This window comes from Canis lupus, chromosome 9 (assembly GCF_011100685.1).
Source record: "Canis lupus familiaris isolate Mischka breed German Shepherd chromosome 9, alternate assembly UU_Cfam_GSD_1.0, whole genome shotgun sequence".
NCBI lineage: Eukaryota > Metazoa > Chordata > Mammalia > Carnivora > Canidae > Canis > Canis lupus.
In genome coordinates this window covers 42,018,421-42,037,524 of record NC_049230.1, presented here as the reverse complement: position 1 = coordinate 42,037,524, position 19,104 = coordinate 42,018,421, and the positions used below count along the sequence as shown (strand labels likewise).

Here is a 19,104-nt window from a genome sequence, read left to right as displayed (position 1 = left end):
TTTTATTTATTTATTCATGAGAAGCACAGAGAAAGAGAAAGGCAGAGACACAGGCAGAGGGAGAAGCAGGCTCTCTGCGAGGAGCCCGATACGGGACTCGACCCCAGAACCCTGGGATCACACCCTGAGCTAAAGGCAGACACTCAATCACTGAGCCACCCAGATGTCCCTATTCAGGATGGTTTAAACCAGTGTTGCCCAAGAAGAATATAATACAAGCCATATACTCAAATTTTTGAGTCACAACATTTTAACAAGTACACATGAAATTAATTTTAATGACATTGTATTTACCTTAATATACCCCAAAGTGTCATCTCAATGTATACCAAATATGAAAAGTTATTAATATTTTATTTTTTTCTATACAAAGTCTTCAGAATTCAGCACATCTTTGGATTTCTATCTTTGAAATTACAGCACATCTCATGTGGATTTGCCACGTTGCAAGTACATCATAGCCACATTGGCTTGTAACTACCTTACAGCACGGTGGGTCTGACCCATTAGAAATTTCGAAAAGACTTAAGTACTAGGGGGGAAAACTAGAAGGAAATATCAAAATCTTAATGATCACAGACTTTTGCTGAAAGGTGGGAATATATATGTGATTTTTTTCCTCTTCTGTTTTCCAAAGTGTCTATAAATAATCAATTCATACTGCTTTTAAACAACAGCAACCGTCAACTTTTTAATTTTAGAATTGAAGGGATTTAAGAGATCTGACGGTGAACTCCACCTGCTATAGACTGATTTACTGACTCCTCAAGAGAGCTGTCCTGTGTCCCTGACACCTGGCACAGAGTACACTCTCCAAGCTCATTGGCTGTTTAGTTGGTGGGTGGGTGGGTGGGTGGGTAGGCTGGCTGGATGGGAAGAGGGAATCAAGGAGGGAAGATAATACAACAGATACAAGAGAAAACTAAACTCAGACTCTTGTTTCTGAATCCCAAAGTGATCCCTTGCTAGCTGTAGGACTTCAAACAAGGCATGTAACCAACCACTCTGTGCTTTAATTTCCTCAAGTGTGAAACAGCAATAATGACAGTATTCCTTCACAGAGTTTTGTGAGAATTAAGTGAGATTATCTAGACAAAGTGTTTAGCATGGTGTCTGTCATACAGCCAATGCTTCCAGAAATGCTGGCTGGCTCTACTTATGGTGGTGAGTCAGTGAACCATCAGTGTGGTCAGGCTGTCTACCTCATAAAGCAGCAACACCCAGGACACATGCTAGAGCCACAGGTACTATGGTTCCTCCCACTGTGGCATCCTCCCAAGTCCCCCCCCTGCCCCCAGTTCCCACACCCTGCTTACCTGCACCACTGCTGGCCTCACACTGAAGGTACACAGCCAGTCACTGAAACGGGGGTAGCTGTTGAGCTCTGGGGTCCTCTCGCCAGGAGCCACACTCAGCTTGCACTGCTGCTGTTTGCAAATGTACCGGACCAGCTTTGCCTGTGGGAGCCCAGGGGAAAAAAAGGCCAGTTCATTTGGGGCGCACACATGCATGTGGCAGCCCCAAGCACAATACACAGGAGCCTGCTGGAATCCCCCCTGAGGTCATTCAAACACCGATAAAGTAGGAAATGGAAGGATGAGAAGAGGAGACGGGCGTGAGAAAGTTGGCAGGAGACCTGGAGAGCCACTTGTGACCCCTCTGCACCCTGAGGCTGGCTGACACTGCCTCACCCTCAGGACTCCCATCCTCGGAGATCAATGGGCAACACTGGTCAGGACAGAGAACTGGGTTAACACATAAGAGCCTCCCACCTGGGGAAGCTGGGGGAGTGGGGGGACAGACAGTAAGTGAGGACAAGGAAGATGTGGGGATTTGGGGAGAATGAGTAACCCTCCACTTAGGAACCTTCCAACCTAGTTTCAAACTGCCTAAGTTGGGATCCGGGGACTCAGGCATACCCTAATGAGGGACCCTGAATGAATTACTGAACCCCTACACCCAAAAAGCCTCAGTTTCCTCCTCCAGATAATGAAGTAATAACAGAACCTCCCTCTCAGGGAGGCCAAGAAGAAATGAAGCACTTGGTGCATGCCTGGCACACATGAGCATACCACATGCTGGCCATGCCTTTTGGGATGTGGCCTTCTGGGCAAAGGTCCTTGACTTGGGCTCACCAATGGGCTTTCAGGAAGCACACCCCAATATGTATGCAAATTTCAGAGGTACGACTCTGCATTTTCCAGGGGAAGAGTGTCCATAGTTTTCAAAAGCCTCTCAAAAAGCTAAAACTTTAAGAAGGGAAGTTGAAATAAGGACAGCCTGGTCCTCTCTCTGACAAACACTGGGCTCTAACCAGGTGCTCTGCACAGGACTAAAGAATGCAGAGGGAGGGGTGATGGGATGGGCAGGATGGGTGCACCCATCAGTGCCCAGGGCTGATTAAAAGAAGGTTGAGCTGATAGAACAGATAGAAATGAGCTCACAGTCTCAAGAGGAGGACCAGGGAGCTTCCTGGCTCCACTGAGATCCAAGAATGCAGAGACTCCGTGAGGGCTCCTGTCACATTGGCCTCCCCTTGGTGCCTTTCAAGCTTCCCCAGAAGGAATGCACCTTCAAAGTCTTTGCAGGAACCCTCCCAAGTAGAGCTACTTCCCAGTACCCCCTGACCTCAAGGGGTTTTGTTGTTCATTCATTCCTTTCTTCCTCATCTCTAAATATCTCAGCGCATTTCTCTCAAGGGTAAGGAATCCTTCTGTTATTCACGATACTAGTAATAATAATTATTCTGTTACTCACAAAAAAGTAATAACAATTAATGATTTAACATTTCAAGTATTTAGAAAGGCTCCCCAATTCCTAACAGGAGCTCTTGACCATTTGGGGACCATGGACCCCTCCCCAGTAGACCAGGGAGGTCCCCAGTCCCTTTCTAAGAATGATGCTTCAAACGAAACACTTAGGATTATAAAGGAAATCAATTCTATTTAAATACATTTCTCAAAATATTTATAATGGTGAAAGAGTACTAAAAGCCCACCTTTCTTCCTTTAAAGATTTATTTATGTGGGGGAGGCAAGGAGAGGGTAGGACAGTGGGCGAGGGAGAGCCCAAAACAGATGACATACTGAGTACGGAGCCTCACGACGGGTTCAAACCCAGGATCCTGAGATCACAACTTGAGCCGAAATCAAGAGTCGACGCCAAACCAACTGAGCCACCCAGGCGCCCCCAAAAGCCCGTCTTTATTACAGCATGAAACAATAGCTGGCTGTGGGTCTCATAACTATGACAGCTTTTATATTGTGACAAGCGTCAACTACTTTTTTAGATATCGCCACAACTGTAAGGTGATATGCAAACAGCTGTGCTTTTCGCTGGTGACTGAGTCACACATATATGCTAAGATGACTGTGCCTTGTTGCCTACATTCAAACTGAGTAACATTAAATTCCAGTTAAGGTTAGTGAAAATAAAGGTTCCTTTTTTCCCCCCTATAAATTCATGGATCCCCCGAATTCTATCCACAGGTAAAGAATCCTTGTGGGGCACTTGGGATGCTCAGTTGGTTAAGCATCTGCCTTCAGCTCTGATCTGGGGGTCCTGGGATGAAGCCCCACAGCAGGCTCCTACTCAGTGGGGAGCTTGCTTCTCTCTCTCCCTCTGCTCTTCCCCCAGCTCATGCTCTCCCTCTCTTTCTCTCAAATAAAGTCTTTTTTTTTTTTAAAGAATTTATTTATTTATTAATGAGAGACACACACACACAGAGAGAGAAGCAGATATACAGGCAGAGGGAGAAGCAGGCTCCATGCAGGGAGCCTGACGTGGGACTTGATCCCGGGTCTCCCGGATCACGCCCTGGGTGGAAGGCGGTGCTAAACCGCTGAGCCACCTGGGCTGCCCTCAAATAAAGTCTTAAAAAAAAAAAAAAAAGAGTCCTTGTGAGATGTGAAACGAGACCCACACTGACAACAAAACAAGACCATTTGCTTCTCCATCAGCCTTTCTGAAAATTCCCCTAGCAACTCTGGCCCCAGGACTAGACTCAGGGATACCCGCCCCCTCGTGCGGACCTGAGCATCATTATGTGCCACCACCTCCAGAGGGCTCAGTGGCAAGTGGGCACAATTGCCAGGGAGGGAAAAGGGAATCAAACAAAAATGATTCCAATTTCCAGTTTCGATGTTTAGAGAAACCTACACAGAGGCAGACTCCTGGCCTTCCTGCACCACGGGCCCCGCAGGCACCCCAAGCTGACACTGCTAATCAAACACTCTCTGCGGAGGCTTTACACCCCTGAGTGACACGGCTAACAGAACACCACTCTGTACAATCCGAGTGGCCACTTGAGAAGTACATTTGCTGTCCTACCATGGAACTAAGCCCCGGGAACATCTTCAGAGCACAGTTAACAAACAGGAAGATGTGAGTGCCACTTTTATCCTACAGGGTTAAGTAAAGGCACTCCTGTCCCCCCCATCCGGCCTAACCCCACAACAATCTATCCCTTCCAGTGTGACCAGAGGCCGAGGACTCCCCACCTTCCTTCCCAGGCTCATCTCTGCTCCCCTCCACCCCTGGCTCACACTGCCCTGCAGGTGCACACTCACCTAGGAGCTATTTCTCCAATACTTCCTGTACTTTCCTACCCCTGGGCCTCTGCTCAAGCTGCGTGCAGTGGTTACAAGTCCTTCCCTCCTCTGGCCACGGCATCCTCGTGCTGGGCAAGACTTCCCAGGCCTCCTTACAGTCCCCGTCTCCCCTTCTGCACACGTGCTCTACATCTCTACAGCTGCACCCCCAACCGGTGTGAGTTCCCAGGGCAGCAGACACAGCACCGGGCCCCAGAGTTGAACCAAATCAGGATTCAAATGTAGGTTCTACCCCACATTCACAGTTATATGACTTCGGGGAAGTTTGTTCATCTTTCTGAGTTTTGGTTCTCTCATCTGTACAACGACAGGCATGATGACATCCAGCCCATGCTCTGTTGGAGGAATCGAACAGTACAGAAAAACCCTGAGGATGTGTAAGTTCCCAGATTATTACGTATCAGGTCAGGACTGTGTCCATCTCATCTGTGACCGCCCCCATGTGCCTATTACTGCACCTGGTATGCAACATGTGCTCAAAACGGCCCAAGGAAGGAAGGAGGCAAGGACACACATGGACCACAGCCCCATGCTGAAGCCACTCTTTCCCTCCATCCCAGCCACTCTCCAAACATGGCTCAAAGAGCTGGTAAAGACAGGGCAAAACATCAAATAACTGTCCAGAGTCAAAACCGTTAAGCAGAGGTCTGGCCCTCACAGCAGGTCAAGACTGGCCCCCTTGGCCTCAGCCATGAGCCAGGGTCCCGGCTTCCTAGACTTCAGCCCCTTCCCACATACCCAGCCCCTTTCGGCCTCAAGGCTCTCTGCCCAGAGGCTCTCTTCCGTGACCTCTGGGCCACAGCTCAGCTTAGAACTCCATTCTTCCAGAGAGCACTGCCCATGCCCCTCAGCCCACCTCCCTGACCAGAACACACAACCAAGTTCTAATATTTTACTCTTCTGATTCCCACCGTATGCCTCCCCCCTCCAAGGTCAGGTGTCTGCTATGTTCGGATCCCTGCCACGAACCAGCAGAGCCCCCAGAGCACACAGTCTGCTACTGTAAAACCTCTGCTGGACGAATGGACACAGGAACATACAATCTACCTTGGAGTCCTGCCAGGCTCAGACATTTACCAGAATGAGAGCAGAAAATAAAGGCTAACTATGCAAGTGGTCACTCAGGAGCTCAACAGTCTCTAAAGGCAAGGCAAGTTCCCCAGAAGAGGAATGAGTGGGCTTCTTAAAGGTTGCTAGTGATCCCTGCTAGACAGCACAGAGGCTGGGTAGGATTCTGCAGAATGTGAAGGGACTCCTCACTACACCCAGTTAACAACCCATATGCCTGGCTGGGACAAGGAAAGACACACAGCGCGCTGTGACCCATCTGCCAGCAGGTCTGATGCTCCGGCAGCTGCTATCTATCCCCCGGAGCTCGTAAAGAAACACCTCATAGGTCTGGTTTCTGCTAAAGCAGCAAAACTATTCTCATTCAAAAAAAAACTATTCTCATTCACAGAGGATGCAGGTACCCAGCATGCAGCAATTCCATCTGAGTAAGCCAGTCTGCCTCACTTTTTGGAAAGTTGGTCACAGTCACAGAAGCACCCAGGGGCTACTTTCCCAGACAAACCGCAGTGGGACCTGCCAGCCCAGCCCCAGGGGCCTACAAGGGGACCGTTCACAGGCAGTGTCATTTTTTTCTTAACCACAAAACCGCAAGATAGAAATTTTCCGGAATAGAAAAGCACCTGGGGTTTCAGCGAAGGAACGTGCAGCAAGAGGGAAAGACTTACTGGCTCTCTGGTCGCTGGGGAGGACCCCAGGCCGGAAGTGAACTCGTAACCCCACCCCCAATATTCTTCTGCTTCACTGAATGTGTGCTTCACCCCTGCCCTGACACTCAGCCTGGCTTCACAGCTGAGAGGTAGTACCAGCCACTAGAGTACACAGGAAGCCCTCATAAGTGTCCTAGGCTGAAAGAGCTAGGACCTGGTCCCAGCCCTGACATTTAGATCAAGGATCTAAGGGGAAATCCCCCTTAGCTCAGCTTCAATCTCACCACCTATAAAAAGGGTATCATTTTATAGAAGCTGGGGCCAAGTGAGTGACCATATATAAAACTGTTTGGAATAAGTGAAAAAATATGACAAGTCCTTCTACATTACTGTTAGGTTATTCCAACCACATCCAAGAGGCAGCACTCTGGCTCAAGATAGACGGACCTGGCCTCTCATCCCCAGTCCACACACACTCCACGAGTGGACACAGATTTAGCCTGTCTTAGTTTTACCACCTATAAAATGGGACTGATCTACCACAGAAGGTTGTTGTGGAGATTTACATGAGAAAACATGGACGTGAAACATTCAGCAAAGTGCCTGGAAGAAGGAAAACATGTGCTCAGTGGGCGGTGTCCTCACTAAGCCAAGTCTTCAGGCTCTCTTACAACCTCCCTGGGCAACAGGGCAGGTGTGGGTGGGATTGTACTCATTTCAGAGATCGGGGTTAAAGACGACCCCGAAAGCTGGCATTGGTCTTCAGGACGACGCTGGGAGAACTCACAGATCTGGTACATTTCTTTTCAAGGCATGAGGGCCAGGACCTGGCTCAGGTGTTGGCTCCTGTGAACACGAACCACCCCCCTCCTTGGGAGTGCTCACACCCCCCCGCAGCAGCACCAGAGGGCATGGCTGGAGCCAAGCATCAACTCCAGAATGCCCCTTGCCTCATCTGGCATCCTGAGCAACCACAAATCTACTGCCATCTCTAGCTGCTCTGGTGGGACTCCAACACAGGCCTTCCAAATAGAAGCTGCCGTAAGCATGGCTTCCGTGAAGTGGCCAGGGAGGGGGGCTGTCAGACATCCCTAAAGGGCAGACACCTGTCAGAGCTCCCAAAGCACCTGCCACCGAGAAACTTCTGCAGGAACAGGAAGCAGCTCCCAGAACTGCAAGGGGCCCAGGAAGCTGAAAGGCCTTCCATGTCTGCTCTACTCAAAGTTCGTCCAAACATGGCTCTGTGGAGGCATCTTCAGCTCTCAAATTCACCCTTCAGAGAGCATCACAGCTGTCAGAGGCAACCCACGAGCCTGGCTGACCTTGGACTCGCGCTCTTCTGCGGCCAGAGTACCAACCACAGCGGGGTGGGGTGGCAGCTGTCCTGGCCTCCAAGTGAGACAGGGCAATGCTGGCTGAAATGGTCATCCCAGCAGAAACCTCTCGCAGGCTCCCACAGGGTAGCAGGATGGGGGCCAGCCATTGTGCCTGAGTGGCTGGGGGGTGCAGTGGGAATGACCGGGCAAACATTCTGCACCCATGCCTCCCATGTACCACCAGCACCCGTTCTAACCGGTCAGGGCCATGCCTCCCATTGTTAACTGTTCTATCACCCACGGAGGGAAGCACAGGCTTAGCAGCCGGGCAGACAGAGGCAGACCGAAGTTCCACCCCTGGCGTTCTCACGTACCAGGGGCATGGCCGTGGCCAGTTTATTCCGTCTTAGTTTCCTCACCTGTAAATCGGAGGAAATAGCACCTGCTCTACAGCACCGCTGAAAACTCACGATGGGATTCGTGCAGGTGTAATGCTTAGCCCAATGGCCAGAACACATGAAGCGCTCACTGAACAGGATGCTCTTAGCATCAGCCCTGCTCAGCCTGCAAGCACAGCCTCGAGGAGGAGGAGTGGAACGACTTTTGGCCAGTGCCATCTGGATTACTCTTTTTGCAGGCTTTTGCAATTTTGCAGAAAACACACAGACAACTAGCTCTGCAAAGAAAGTCAGCTACCCCCTAACACTGCAGCGCCTGGGATGCAGAGGTCCCAATTTTGTTGCCCCCAAATCTGTAATCCAGGCTCTGGAAGCGGCCAGATGCCACGACTTTTGTCACCCTAACTCTGTCTCAGGCATTGGCTGCTTGCCTTTCTCAGTGTTGTAGGGGTTTTCAGATCTCAAGCAGGGCAGGCAGTTCAGTCTATGGGGACAGATGTGACAGATGCTGAAAGATAAATGGTGGACAAATGAATCCCAGGCACAGAGATGTACACCAGATTCCCGTGTATAGCAATGGGCTTTCTCAATTATGCATATCATGTCATTATTCCATTATCAGCTCTAAGTAGTTATAATGATCTCTTCTATTTATGTAGTAACTTATCACTTTCTCTCCCTGGATTCTCAATGAAAATTCCAGGAGGTAGGAATTGCAGCAGACCCCTGAAGGCAGAGGAGTGATCTCCCAAACCCTCACATATCCCCAAAGCTGGCAATCTCCCTCAGCATATATCATACTCCCCACAAAACACCGTCGAGCTTAAATGAAGACACCACAGACCCTTCTAGACTCTTGGTGGGAAGTACTGTGTACTCAATATTAAGCCAAGAAAAAAAGCTGTGTCAAGATGTGGATGCCGGGCAGCCTGCTTGGCTCACTCGCTGACTAAGGGATGCCCACCCACCCTGCAAACAGCAGAGTGCAATTCTAAGCCCAGCCTCAGCACACTGGTAAGTATGGCCCATCACTTAGGGTCACTCACAAATAGTCAAACCACATATGCTAAACCCATGAGACTTACGGGTGTATTTTATTATTCCCACCTTACAAATGAAAAAATTGGGACACCAAGAGCTTTGTAACTTTCCCAAATCATATGGTTAAAGGTATTCTTTAAAGAAACTCAATAGTTTCTACGTACCATACCATCTCCCAGAATAATGACTCCTGCTACCTACACCTTTAGCTTATCAAGCAATCCTGGCCAGCACAAGCAGGACACCAGTGGGCAGGGTCTACCTCTCTTGTGATCAGAAGCCCCAAATCCAGCAATGCGCAGACTGCTGCAGGCAGTGAATCCTCTGAATAAAAGCCATAGACTTCTCCACTCTCCAAATGTGTCCAATCACTCAAGCAGGCCACCACCTCTGACCCTAATTTGCAAAACCTATCATCTGGACTATACCCAATCCCTGGCTCCAGACCAGCTCTGAATTCACTAAAACTAGCCACCACCTTGCCCAGTACCTAGAGTCACCCCTTTCAAGGATATCCCAGCATCTTTGCAGACTAAGGTGAGAGGTACCTGGATGGCCACTTTGGACCAGACTCCAGCTCGCCACCACCTATGGGAGCCTGACACCCTCCTCCAGGTGAGCAACACCATACTCTAAAAAGATCTTGACACAGGCTTTGCTAGTACCAAGCCCCTGTCCACTCCATCCCAAACTTCAGGGAGTTGCTAAAGCTCTTGAGACTTACTCCCATCTTTCCTAGATAGTTCCTGACACTACTGCTCCTTCCCAGGCACCTCTGGCCCTGCCCAGGCCTTGGAGCTGTTCCTCTTATTTTTCCCCACCCCCTCCCCAAAGCTGGAGTGGACTTCTGGGGACTTCCTGCCAGCCCAGCCAGCTAAGCTGTCTGCTCTGCCTACCATGGCCAACGTGTTGCAAAATGATTTCTGAGAATGTAAGGAGGCCTCTGGAGGTCATGACGCAGCTGACAGCTCCATGCACAGGCACGGACCGACCACAGCACTTAGCTCCAAGAGCACCAGAGGCAGCCCTGGGTCTCCAGCACTGCTATGCCTCCCAGAGCCCTCAAGGGGACAAAGGGGGTCGGGGCTATTCTTGGTGAGCAGGGGACAGAGAAAGCAAGAGTGCCAAGCCAGTGGGGTGAGGAGAGAGAAAGTGACCTCAATCTCCAGACTGGGGATTTTGCAAACAGTCATCCTTCGGCCGGCCCTGTCCCGCACCCGGGCTCTCCTGGGGAAGCTGCCAACCGTGTGCATTTGTGCGGAGACAATCTCCGCGCCAAGCCTCCCACTAGCAACCCTGCCCTGACGTCAAACTCCGAGTCAGGGAACTTCAAATACAAACAAACAAGTCTGCCCCAGACCACAAGTGGAGCCGTTCCCAAGGAGGCCAGAGATGACAGGGTCACAGCTGGGAACTCAGGGCTCCCTGCCCTGCCTTGTCTCTACTGGAGCTACAAACTCCAAGGCCTGACTACGGGCTACATATGGGAGCCTCAAGCCCAAGCTGAGACCAAACAGGATCCATCTCTGGCCTCAGGGATAGATGTTGAGCACCAGTGTGCAGCCCCGCACAGCAGGGAGTCCGGTGACCCTGTCTGGAAGGACAGTGCAATCAGCAGCCCCCCCCCTTAGATAACATCGCCAGTTGTCACTGCCCTGATGCTAAGTGTGAGCATGCAGAGGGAAAGGAGAGACCGATGTGACTAGGAAGTGCTCACAAAGCATCCTGGGAAAGATGGAGCTGGAGCCCAGCCAGGGTGGATGGCTACGGATGAGGGTTTTCTTAGCAACACCTGCTCTTCCATCGCAGGCTCCACTGAGGTCAGGAGACTTGATAGGAAAGATTTTCAAGAGGAAGGCAGTTCCCTGACCTACGTATTATTCTAAGACAGCCTCCACCTGAGAAGCCACGGCGGGGGGCGTCAAATAAATGTGCTCTTCAACCTTTGGCTTAAAAAGCTGGTGAGGGCAGCCGGGTGGCTCAGTGGTTTAGCGCCACCTTCAGCTCAGAGCCTGATCCTGGAGACCTGGGATCAAGTCCTACGTCAGGCTCCCTGCACGGAGCCTGCTTCTCCCTCTGCCTGTGTCTCTGCCTCTCTCTCCGTCTCTCATGAATAAATTTTAAAAATAAAAAGCTGGTGAAACGGTGGTCTCAGGGATACCTTTCCAGTTTTGCTTTGTGCCCCCATTCAATCCTTTGTGCTCTGTGTTTTAGAACCAGTGAGCAGGGGACAGAGAAAGCAAGAGTGCCAAGCCAGTGGGGAGGGGCCTGTGGGAAAACTGGACTACATCATGAGAAAGCCAGACATCTGCTTCATCCTCCCTGCGCCTCACGTGACTGCACAAGGAAAGGGAAGCAGAACCTTGATCTATAATCCATTCGTGCAACAAGGGGTCGGGAGACTTCTTCCCAGTGCCAGGCACCTTAACACAGTCCCAAGACACTTAGCGCATGAGTTTGAGGAGCTCACACAAATGTAGGCGACAGACTTATCCATGGAGAGACCTCACTTGACAGTGGGAGGTGGGAGGCACAGAAAAGGAGGTGTGTCCACCCTGTGAGCATCGCCGCCACCGCCCTCCACAGTCTCAAAGCTCAGCACTTCTGGGTAACTGAGGGGAGCGTGGGCATCAAAGCCCAGGTGTCACCCACAAGCCAGATTCCTAATCGACGCAGCTTTGTCTCCGTCCAAACACGCGGCTCCTATATGCCTGGCTGAAGTCCACCAGTCCCACAGAGCACGGCTCAGCCCAGAACCCCTCAAGTACAAAAGGGAATTCCATGGGCAGCCCAGGTGGCTCAGTGGTTTAGCACCGCCTTCAGCCCAGGGCATGATCCTGGAGACCAGGGATCGAGTCCCATGTCGGGCTCCCTGCGTGGAGCCTGCTTCTCCCTCTGCCTGTGTCTCTGCCTCTCTCTCTGTGTGTCTCTCATGAATAAATGAATAAAAATACACTTTAAAAAAATAGGAAATCCCAGAGAAGTCCTGACACTGCCTACTAGAGGGGACATGGGTGTGAATTACTAAGTGTGGCCTAGGAAAAAAGGCAGAGGGCACACCTAATGCAAAGGTGGAGCCCTGCCAATGGGGCCACCCCATTTACTATCCTGAGGATCTCATCCCCTGGAAGCTTCAAGAAGTAAGCGATGGGGGAGGCACTTCAAATTCTGATCTGAAAGCATCTGCTGTGTGTAGGATACTGTGCCATGTGCTGGGGATATAGAAGGTGTTCCTTTCCGGGAACATACATGAGTGCTTGCCTAGCGACTCCAGTCACCACAGAAAAGGATAAAGGGCTACATAGGGGGCAAAGGTCAAGAGCAGGTAAGTAGACAACCAGAGGTCAACTCATGTGATGGCAAACTCCTCTAAAAGATGATAGCCACTGGGATGCCTGGGTGGCTCAGTGATTAAGTGTCTGCCTTTGGCTCAGGGTGTGATCCTGGAGACCTGGCATTGAGTGCCACAATGGGCTCCCTGCATGGAGCCTGCTTCTCCCTCTGCCTATGTCTCCGCCTCTCTGTGTCTCTCATGAATAAATAAATAAAAATCTTAAAAAAAAAAAAGATAATAGCCATTGCATTAGGCATTGCTTATGCCCTACCTCATGTCCATTTCTGACTTGCTCCTCACTCACAGAATGATTTTGTCACTGTGCCCAGTGATGAACTGGTCTGAGTCAGTGGTTCTCTACACTGACTTCACATCACAGTAACATGAGCCCCCACTTAGATTCGCATGGGATGGGGTCCCAGCATGGGACTTTGTGGCTGTCTGTGACAGTCCTGATCAATGGGACACAAGGACACATCCACCGAACTGCAGAGAAGTGTCTGCTTTCCTCACAAGTGGAGGCAGCTGCCAGGGCTGTCCACCACCTTCTTCCCGCTTTAAAGATTTGAATTGCCAAGAGTTGTCCAGAGAACCAGAGACAGCAGCACTATCCAGCTACTGTCAACATGTAAGCCACCTAACCCCAAACTTCTCAGTGTAGAAGAAACTTAACTGCCTATTTGTTGAAGTCACAATTTCTGTTAGTCATTTCTGCTAACACTTACTAAGCCCACACTATTTCAAACCTCCTTCTAAAGCTTCTAAGGTGGGGCACCTGGGTGGCTCAATTGGTTAAGCGTCTGCCTTTGGCTTGGGTCATGACCCCAGGGTCCTGGGATTGAGCCCTGCATCGGGCTCCCTGCTCAGTGGGGAGCCTGCTTCTCCCTCTCCCTGATAAATAAAATCTTTTTAAAAAATAAATACATAAAGCTTCTAAAGCTAACATTTCTAAGCCTACGGCTTCCTGTTGGCTTCCCGAAAACCTACGAAAGGAAAAAGTATACCTTCATTCTTCTTGGGACCACCTGCTATCCAAATTCATCGCTTTAAAAAGTCCTTCCAAATTTCAAAGAGCAGCTATGTTGTCATGAAGTCCAATTTGAAAAAAAAAAAAAAAAAAATGAAGTCCAATTTGCCATTTTTTTTTCTTTTTTTGGTTTGTGTTTTTCATTTCCTAAGAAATTTTTGCCAAGACCCACATTCACAAAGATGTTCTACACTAAGTTTTATAGTTTAATCTTTGTTTAGGTAGGTCTATGATCTATAAAATTTGAAGTAATTTTTGTATTCCAAGATTGTCTTTACCATAACTCTGCACTGATTTTTAAACTGGATATTCCTATATGCCAGGCACTGTGATATGCATTTTATGTATACTGTCTCATCTACTAGTCACACGAAACCTGTGATTGGTATACATTAGAGCCTTCATGGACCCTCCAGACCAGGACAGCTGATGCCATGTGGAACATGCCACCTCTGCCACAACAGAGGTTTATGTATGTGCTGTAAGATCTCAAGAAGACTGGATCTAACTGTGAGGTGTGGTGCTAAGATCCTGGGAAGACATCAACAGTTTGGGGTGGTCCACAGGATATGGCACACAGACACAGGGTAAGGGGAGGGCACAGCGTGAGCAAAGAGTAATGACATTACTGACTCAGGTCTTGATCTCATAACCCTGAGATCATGACTTGAGCTGAAATCAAGAGTCAGACACTCAGCCACCCAGATGCCCCTAACAAAAACTTTAAAAAAAAAAAAAAAAAAGGGCAGCCCCGGTGGCGCCGCCTGCAGCCCAGGGCGTGATCCTGGAGACCCTGGATCGAGTCCCACGTCAGGCCCTCTGCATGGAGCCTGCTTCTCCCTCTGCCTGTGTCTCTGCCTCTCTCTCTCTGTCTCTATGAATAAATAAATAAACTCTTAAAAAAGAAAAAAAAAAGATATAGTCAATTGCCAAAGAGTAGAGAAGATAGGGAAGAGAAGGGAAGCAAAGTTAGCCAGGGAACAGGACCCACTCATGCAGGTCCAGGAAGGTTCTGGAAGGTCCTGGAAGGTCACACTAAAGCATCTACACCGCTCTCGCAGGCATGGAGAGGGAAGCAAAGGAAAACACGTGATCAGATCTGCATTTTTGAACAATCATCATTCTGGAAACCATGTGGAGGACAGATAGAAGTGGGTGTGGAGAAACCAGAGAAACAGGAAAATCAATTAAAAAGCCACCGCAATTCAGCAAGTGATGAAAACAAAAGGTAATTTAGTTAGTGGCAATGTGGGTGTAGGGGAAGAAGCAGATTCTAGAGATGTTTTATTAGCATTTTTACTATAAAGACAAGACTTCCCTGATTGCTTGTCCAGGGAATGTCTGGCATACCAACACCGTGGAATGCAGGAAACTGAAGAGCTGATTTTCTCCAGCAGAAGAGCCAACAGAGCAGAGAGCCCAGAACTCGGTGCTTGGTCAGGGAGAGGGCCTGCTTCCTGCCAGGGCCTCCCCACTGAAGATCCGGCTCGGCAAAGCCACCTTGGTCCAAAGGCAGCTATCATCGGCCTGCTCCTGAGCTCTGCTCCTTGCCCTCCTCCCAGGTGAAGGGAAACCTCATACCGCCAAGAGCAAAAGCCACTCCCCTAACAGTTCCATCTCCAGCTTCCCTGCAGCCCCCAGTGGTGGGTCAGACAGATGGGGTCTAGAGAGACAGCATCTGCCAGAGTAGCCAGACCCAAGAGGAGCCTTCTCCAACCAACTGAGGCCTGCTGCTTCTGTCTGGCCCTCTCCAGCTTGTCTGTGCAGAAAACATGCCACCCTATTAAGGAGAGTGGGCCCAGCTGGTAGTAGGGATCATCATCAGAGAGATTCAAGTTCAAATCTTCCTCCCATGCTAAGCTAGTGGACCCACCAGCTAAGCTGACCATGGGCAACTGACACAGCATCTCTATGCCTTTATTTCCTCTGTTATAAAAGAGGCAGCAGCAGGGAGTGGAGCATCGAAACATGGCTGTGAAGACAAAAACGATATAATACATGTCCAGCAGCTGGTGACCAGCAAATATTTGTCTGCATCTCCCTTCTTTGCAACCTCAATTGTAGGAAAGGCTGGGCTTTGACAGCCAACAGGCAGACTGGGACAGGAGATTGGGGGAACCTCAAGAGGCAAGTGTCCCAATGCAGGTGTCAATCTACTGACACATCTCCAGTCTCCCCATGGAACAAGGAGAATGACCACCTATAGAAACAAATCATGAGCACAAGGTAGTCTCCTCCAACCCCAACCCCCTAGAGGGGACAGTAGGACTTTAAATTAATAGATTAAAACCAAGGAGCCATTCAATTACCCATGACCTTCCCTAGAGGGGACAGTAGGACTTTAAATTAATAGATTAAAACCAAGGAGCCATTCAATTACCCATGACCTTCCTCATTATAAAATCTTGAGAGCTCTCATTTTATCTGGGTAGAGGAAGCTATAAAAATTAAATATATATATGCTGTTTGGGATGGATGCAGTGGGGCTGAGGTGACCTCAGCTCTAGGAGACAGGAGCAGAGGAAGACCATCCTCTCTAACAAGCAATAGTCAAAGACTACCAGATTTCTCCCCTGAGCCCTGTGCACCTCAGCTGACCCAGTGCTAACTGAGCTCCTGTCATCCACACGATCACTAGCAGAGAGTGAGAAAGGACTCAGATAACAGCAAGTCACTGTGGAGCCATCCCAGGAATCCCAGCCAGAGGCAGTATGGTGAGGGATGGTCAGATGCTTGGGCACAGAACCTGGCAGACCTGAGTTCAAATCCTACCTATACCTGCTGTCCAATTACCTTAACATGGGAATTTTTTTTTCTAAAGATTTTATTTATTTATTCATGAGAGACACAGAGAGAGAGAGAGGCAGAGACACAGGGAGCAAGGGAGAAGCAGGCTCCATTCAGGGAGCCCAATGTAGGACTCAATCTGGGACCCCAGGATCATGCCCTAAGCTGAAGGCAGGCACTAAAGCGTTCAACAACCCAGGGATCCCCATTAACATGGGAATTTAAGTTAACCTTTCTATGCCTCAGTTCTCTTATCTGTAAAATAATAGTACCACCTTCGGGGAGGGAAAAATAAAGTGCTTAGCCCTAGGCCTGGTAGACTGTTTACACTCATCGCCCGCCATCTTTATCATAAAAATTCCAGCATCTTGGGGTGCCTGCTTGGCTCAGTCTATAGAGCATGCAACTCTTAATCTCAGGGTCATGAGTTCAAGCCCCACACTGGGTGGAGAGATTACTTTTAAAATTTTAAATTTAAAAATTAAGTCTTTAAAAAAAAAAAAAAAAGGATGCCTAGAGCCAAGGAAGCAAGCTGGGGAGAGCATGGGAAGGGTGGGCAGACCAGCCACCAGGCCTGGCACACAGGCTGTTAAATGGAACTGTTCTCTGACACAGCTCAAAGACAAAGACACACAAGCACGTATGCACACCTGCCACCCCGGACAAGCTCCAGCTAACAGAGAGAGGACCCCTTTCAAAACAAACCGGGCGCATGGGCTGCCAACCTTCCTAAAATCAACTGACCTGACCACAGCTTACTGAAGAAATTAGATCATAATGCTAACAAAGTGCTTAATATGAGCCGGCATCACTCTAAGTATTTCATATATATTAAGTCACTTACTCCTCATAACAAACCTCTGAGAGAGGCCCTAATACTATCCCCATTTCACAGAGGGGTAAACTGAGGCCAAGGACCAGTCCCAAGGCTACTAAGTGACAGAATGATAATCTGAACCCAGGCAGTTTAACTGCTGAGTCCGTGCCCTAAGCACAGACTAGATTACCTCAGGTGTTTGGGGCACCTACTGTGAGCCAGGCCAATGCTGAGCATCTCGGCATGAGGATCCTCATTTATAAACAAGGACCCAGAGGTTCAGAGAACCAACTCAAGGTCTTGGGTTGAGAGCCAACCTAAACCCAGGAGGATCTAATGCCCCATGCTACCCTTCCTGACTCCATGCACTGCGTTTCATCTTATTGTAGGCCACCCCACACCAAACCCTGCCCACTGCTCTACCAGCACTAGTGCACACACATCACTTACACAGTGCACAGACCCAGGTGAGGCTCTGCCGCCTGGCCAGTAGGAGGCCAGAAACTTCTAGAAGGCCTGGAGGACCAGCAGAACCTGGAAGAGCATACAGTCCTTCCCTCCTTGGAGGCCTGCAATCCACATCCTACTCCATTCTACCAGTCCGCAGAAAGAAACAGAGCAAGAGCCAGTTCCCCGACTGTAAGAGCTCTGCTAGAAGCTCTGCATATTTAGCCATCTGACATAACAGCTCGAGGTGGAGAGATACACACAAGCTCTTGCATAAGACCCGATTTCGCTCACACACAGACCTCAGGGCAAGCAGCGAGCTCTGCAGGCAGGTGTGCACTGCAGCCCCACAGAGCAGAGATGCTAGTGGCCCGCACCTCAGCCCCACTCTGCCATGCAGGACAGCACCTGCCTCACATCCCCAAGGAGACCGGTTCTCCCATGACTTTTTCCCCGGTGACCCAAATACTTACATTCACCCTCCAGATGGAGGCAAGCTCACCTACACAAAGAAAACTCCAAGCAAACCCTAAAGGTTTCTGGATCTCCTCCTGACCCCCAATCTATGCAGTCAGGCCTGAGGAGGACCATGCCAAGCAGGAGGGGCTATCGGCAGGACTGGACCCTTTTTGAGATATCTGAAATACCTTTAAACCATAAAATCCTAGAGTGTTCTAAAATGAAAAAGTCCTTCCAGGTCAACTCATATATGTAACGAATAAGCAATAAGGAAACTAAGGCCCAGGACAGGACAGTAACCTAGTCACATAGACAGTCAACGGGCAGTGCCAGGACAGAGCCCCTGGTCTCCCGACTCCTGGTCAGTGCTCGTCCCGCGGGGCTGGATGGCAGAAGGCATGGTTCCACCTCCTGCAAGAGCAAAAAGCTTAGCCAGGTCTCTGCTTCCCTATTTTTACTTAGCAAATTAGGGACTATTTAAAGAAGTTTACAAATACTAACTCCTTTCATTGGAGGTGTTATTATACCACATGGGGATGAAAGTACGACACAAAGATAAAGGAACTGTCAGGTGAGGCATGAACCTAGGCAGTGTTCCTCCATAGTCCAAGGCCTGGACTTTTGGGCCACACTGCCTTTGTAACTGCAGCCCGGGCGGGGGGGCGGGGGGGGGGGGGGGGGGACACGACACGACACGGACTTGGCATCAGGAGCTTGTCAGCGTGCCCTGAGCAGCTCTTCAGAAGAGTGAGGCTGAAGATAATTCCAGAACTGCTCCCATCCCAGCAGCTCCACAGGACTCACACAGGATCGATCTGCCATACAGGATCCAAGTCTGGGACCAGCCAACAAATGGACCCGGGTGTTCACTATAAACTCCCATGGAGACATAGAAGAGTGACCAGAGCTCACTAGCGGGGAGGGCAGCTTTGCCAGGTCTAAGGCCTATGGCACGTCCAAAAGCTAAGCCTTCCCTCCCCTGCATCCTCTGTACCCCGGAGCCCAGGCGGGCAGGAGGGGCTGGCTGTGCGACACCAATGCCCCGACACCCACAGGCCATGATTCTGCACTCCTGTGTGGTCTCCTCAAGGCTCGAGCACTTGAGTTTTCCTCCCGAAAAGGAAGCTGTTTCTCAACATGTTGCTACACA

General features: G+C 49.7%; 1 protein-coding gene across 7 annotated transcripts in view; it reads right to left on the bottom strand.

The window, feature by feature from the left end:
• Nucleotides 1-19,104, bottom strand: part of KSR1 (kinase suppressor of ras 1) — a 155,735-nt gene that overhangs the window by 70,158 nt on the left and 66,473 nt on the right. For all 7 annotated transcript variants that reach the window (XR_005364703.1, XM_038548211.1, XM_038548214.1 and 4 more), the window contains exon 2: nucleotides 1,317-1,457. Coding sequence is in view for 5 of the 7 variants with exons in the window: in XM_038548211.1 (XP_038404139.1) it covers nucleotides 1,317-1,457 (141 nt within the window). In the remaining 2 variants the exon portion in view is untranslated. The remainder of the gene's footprint in view (nucleotides 1-1,316; nucleotides 1,458-19,104) is intronic.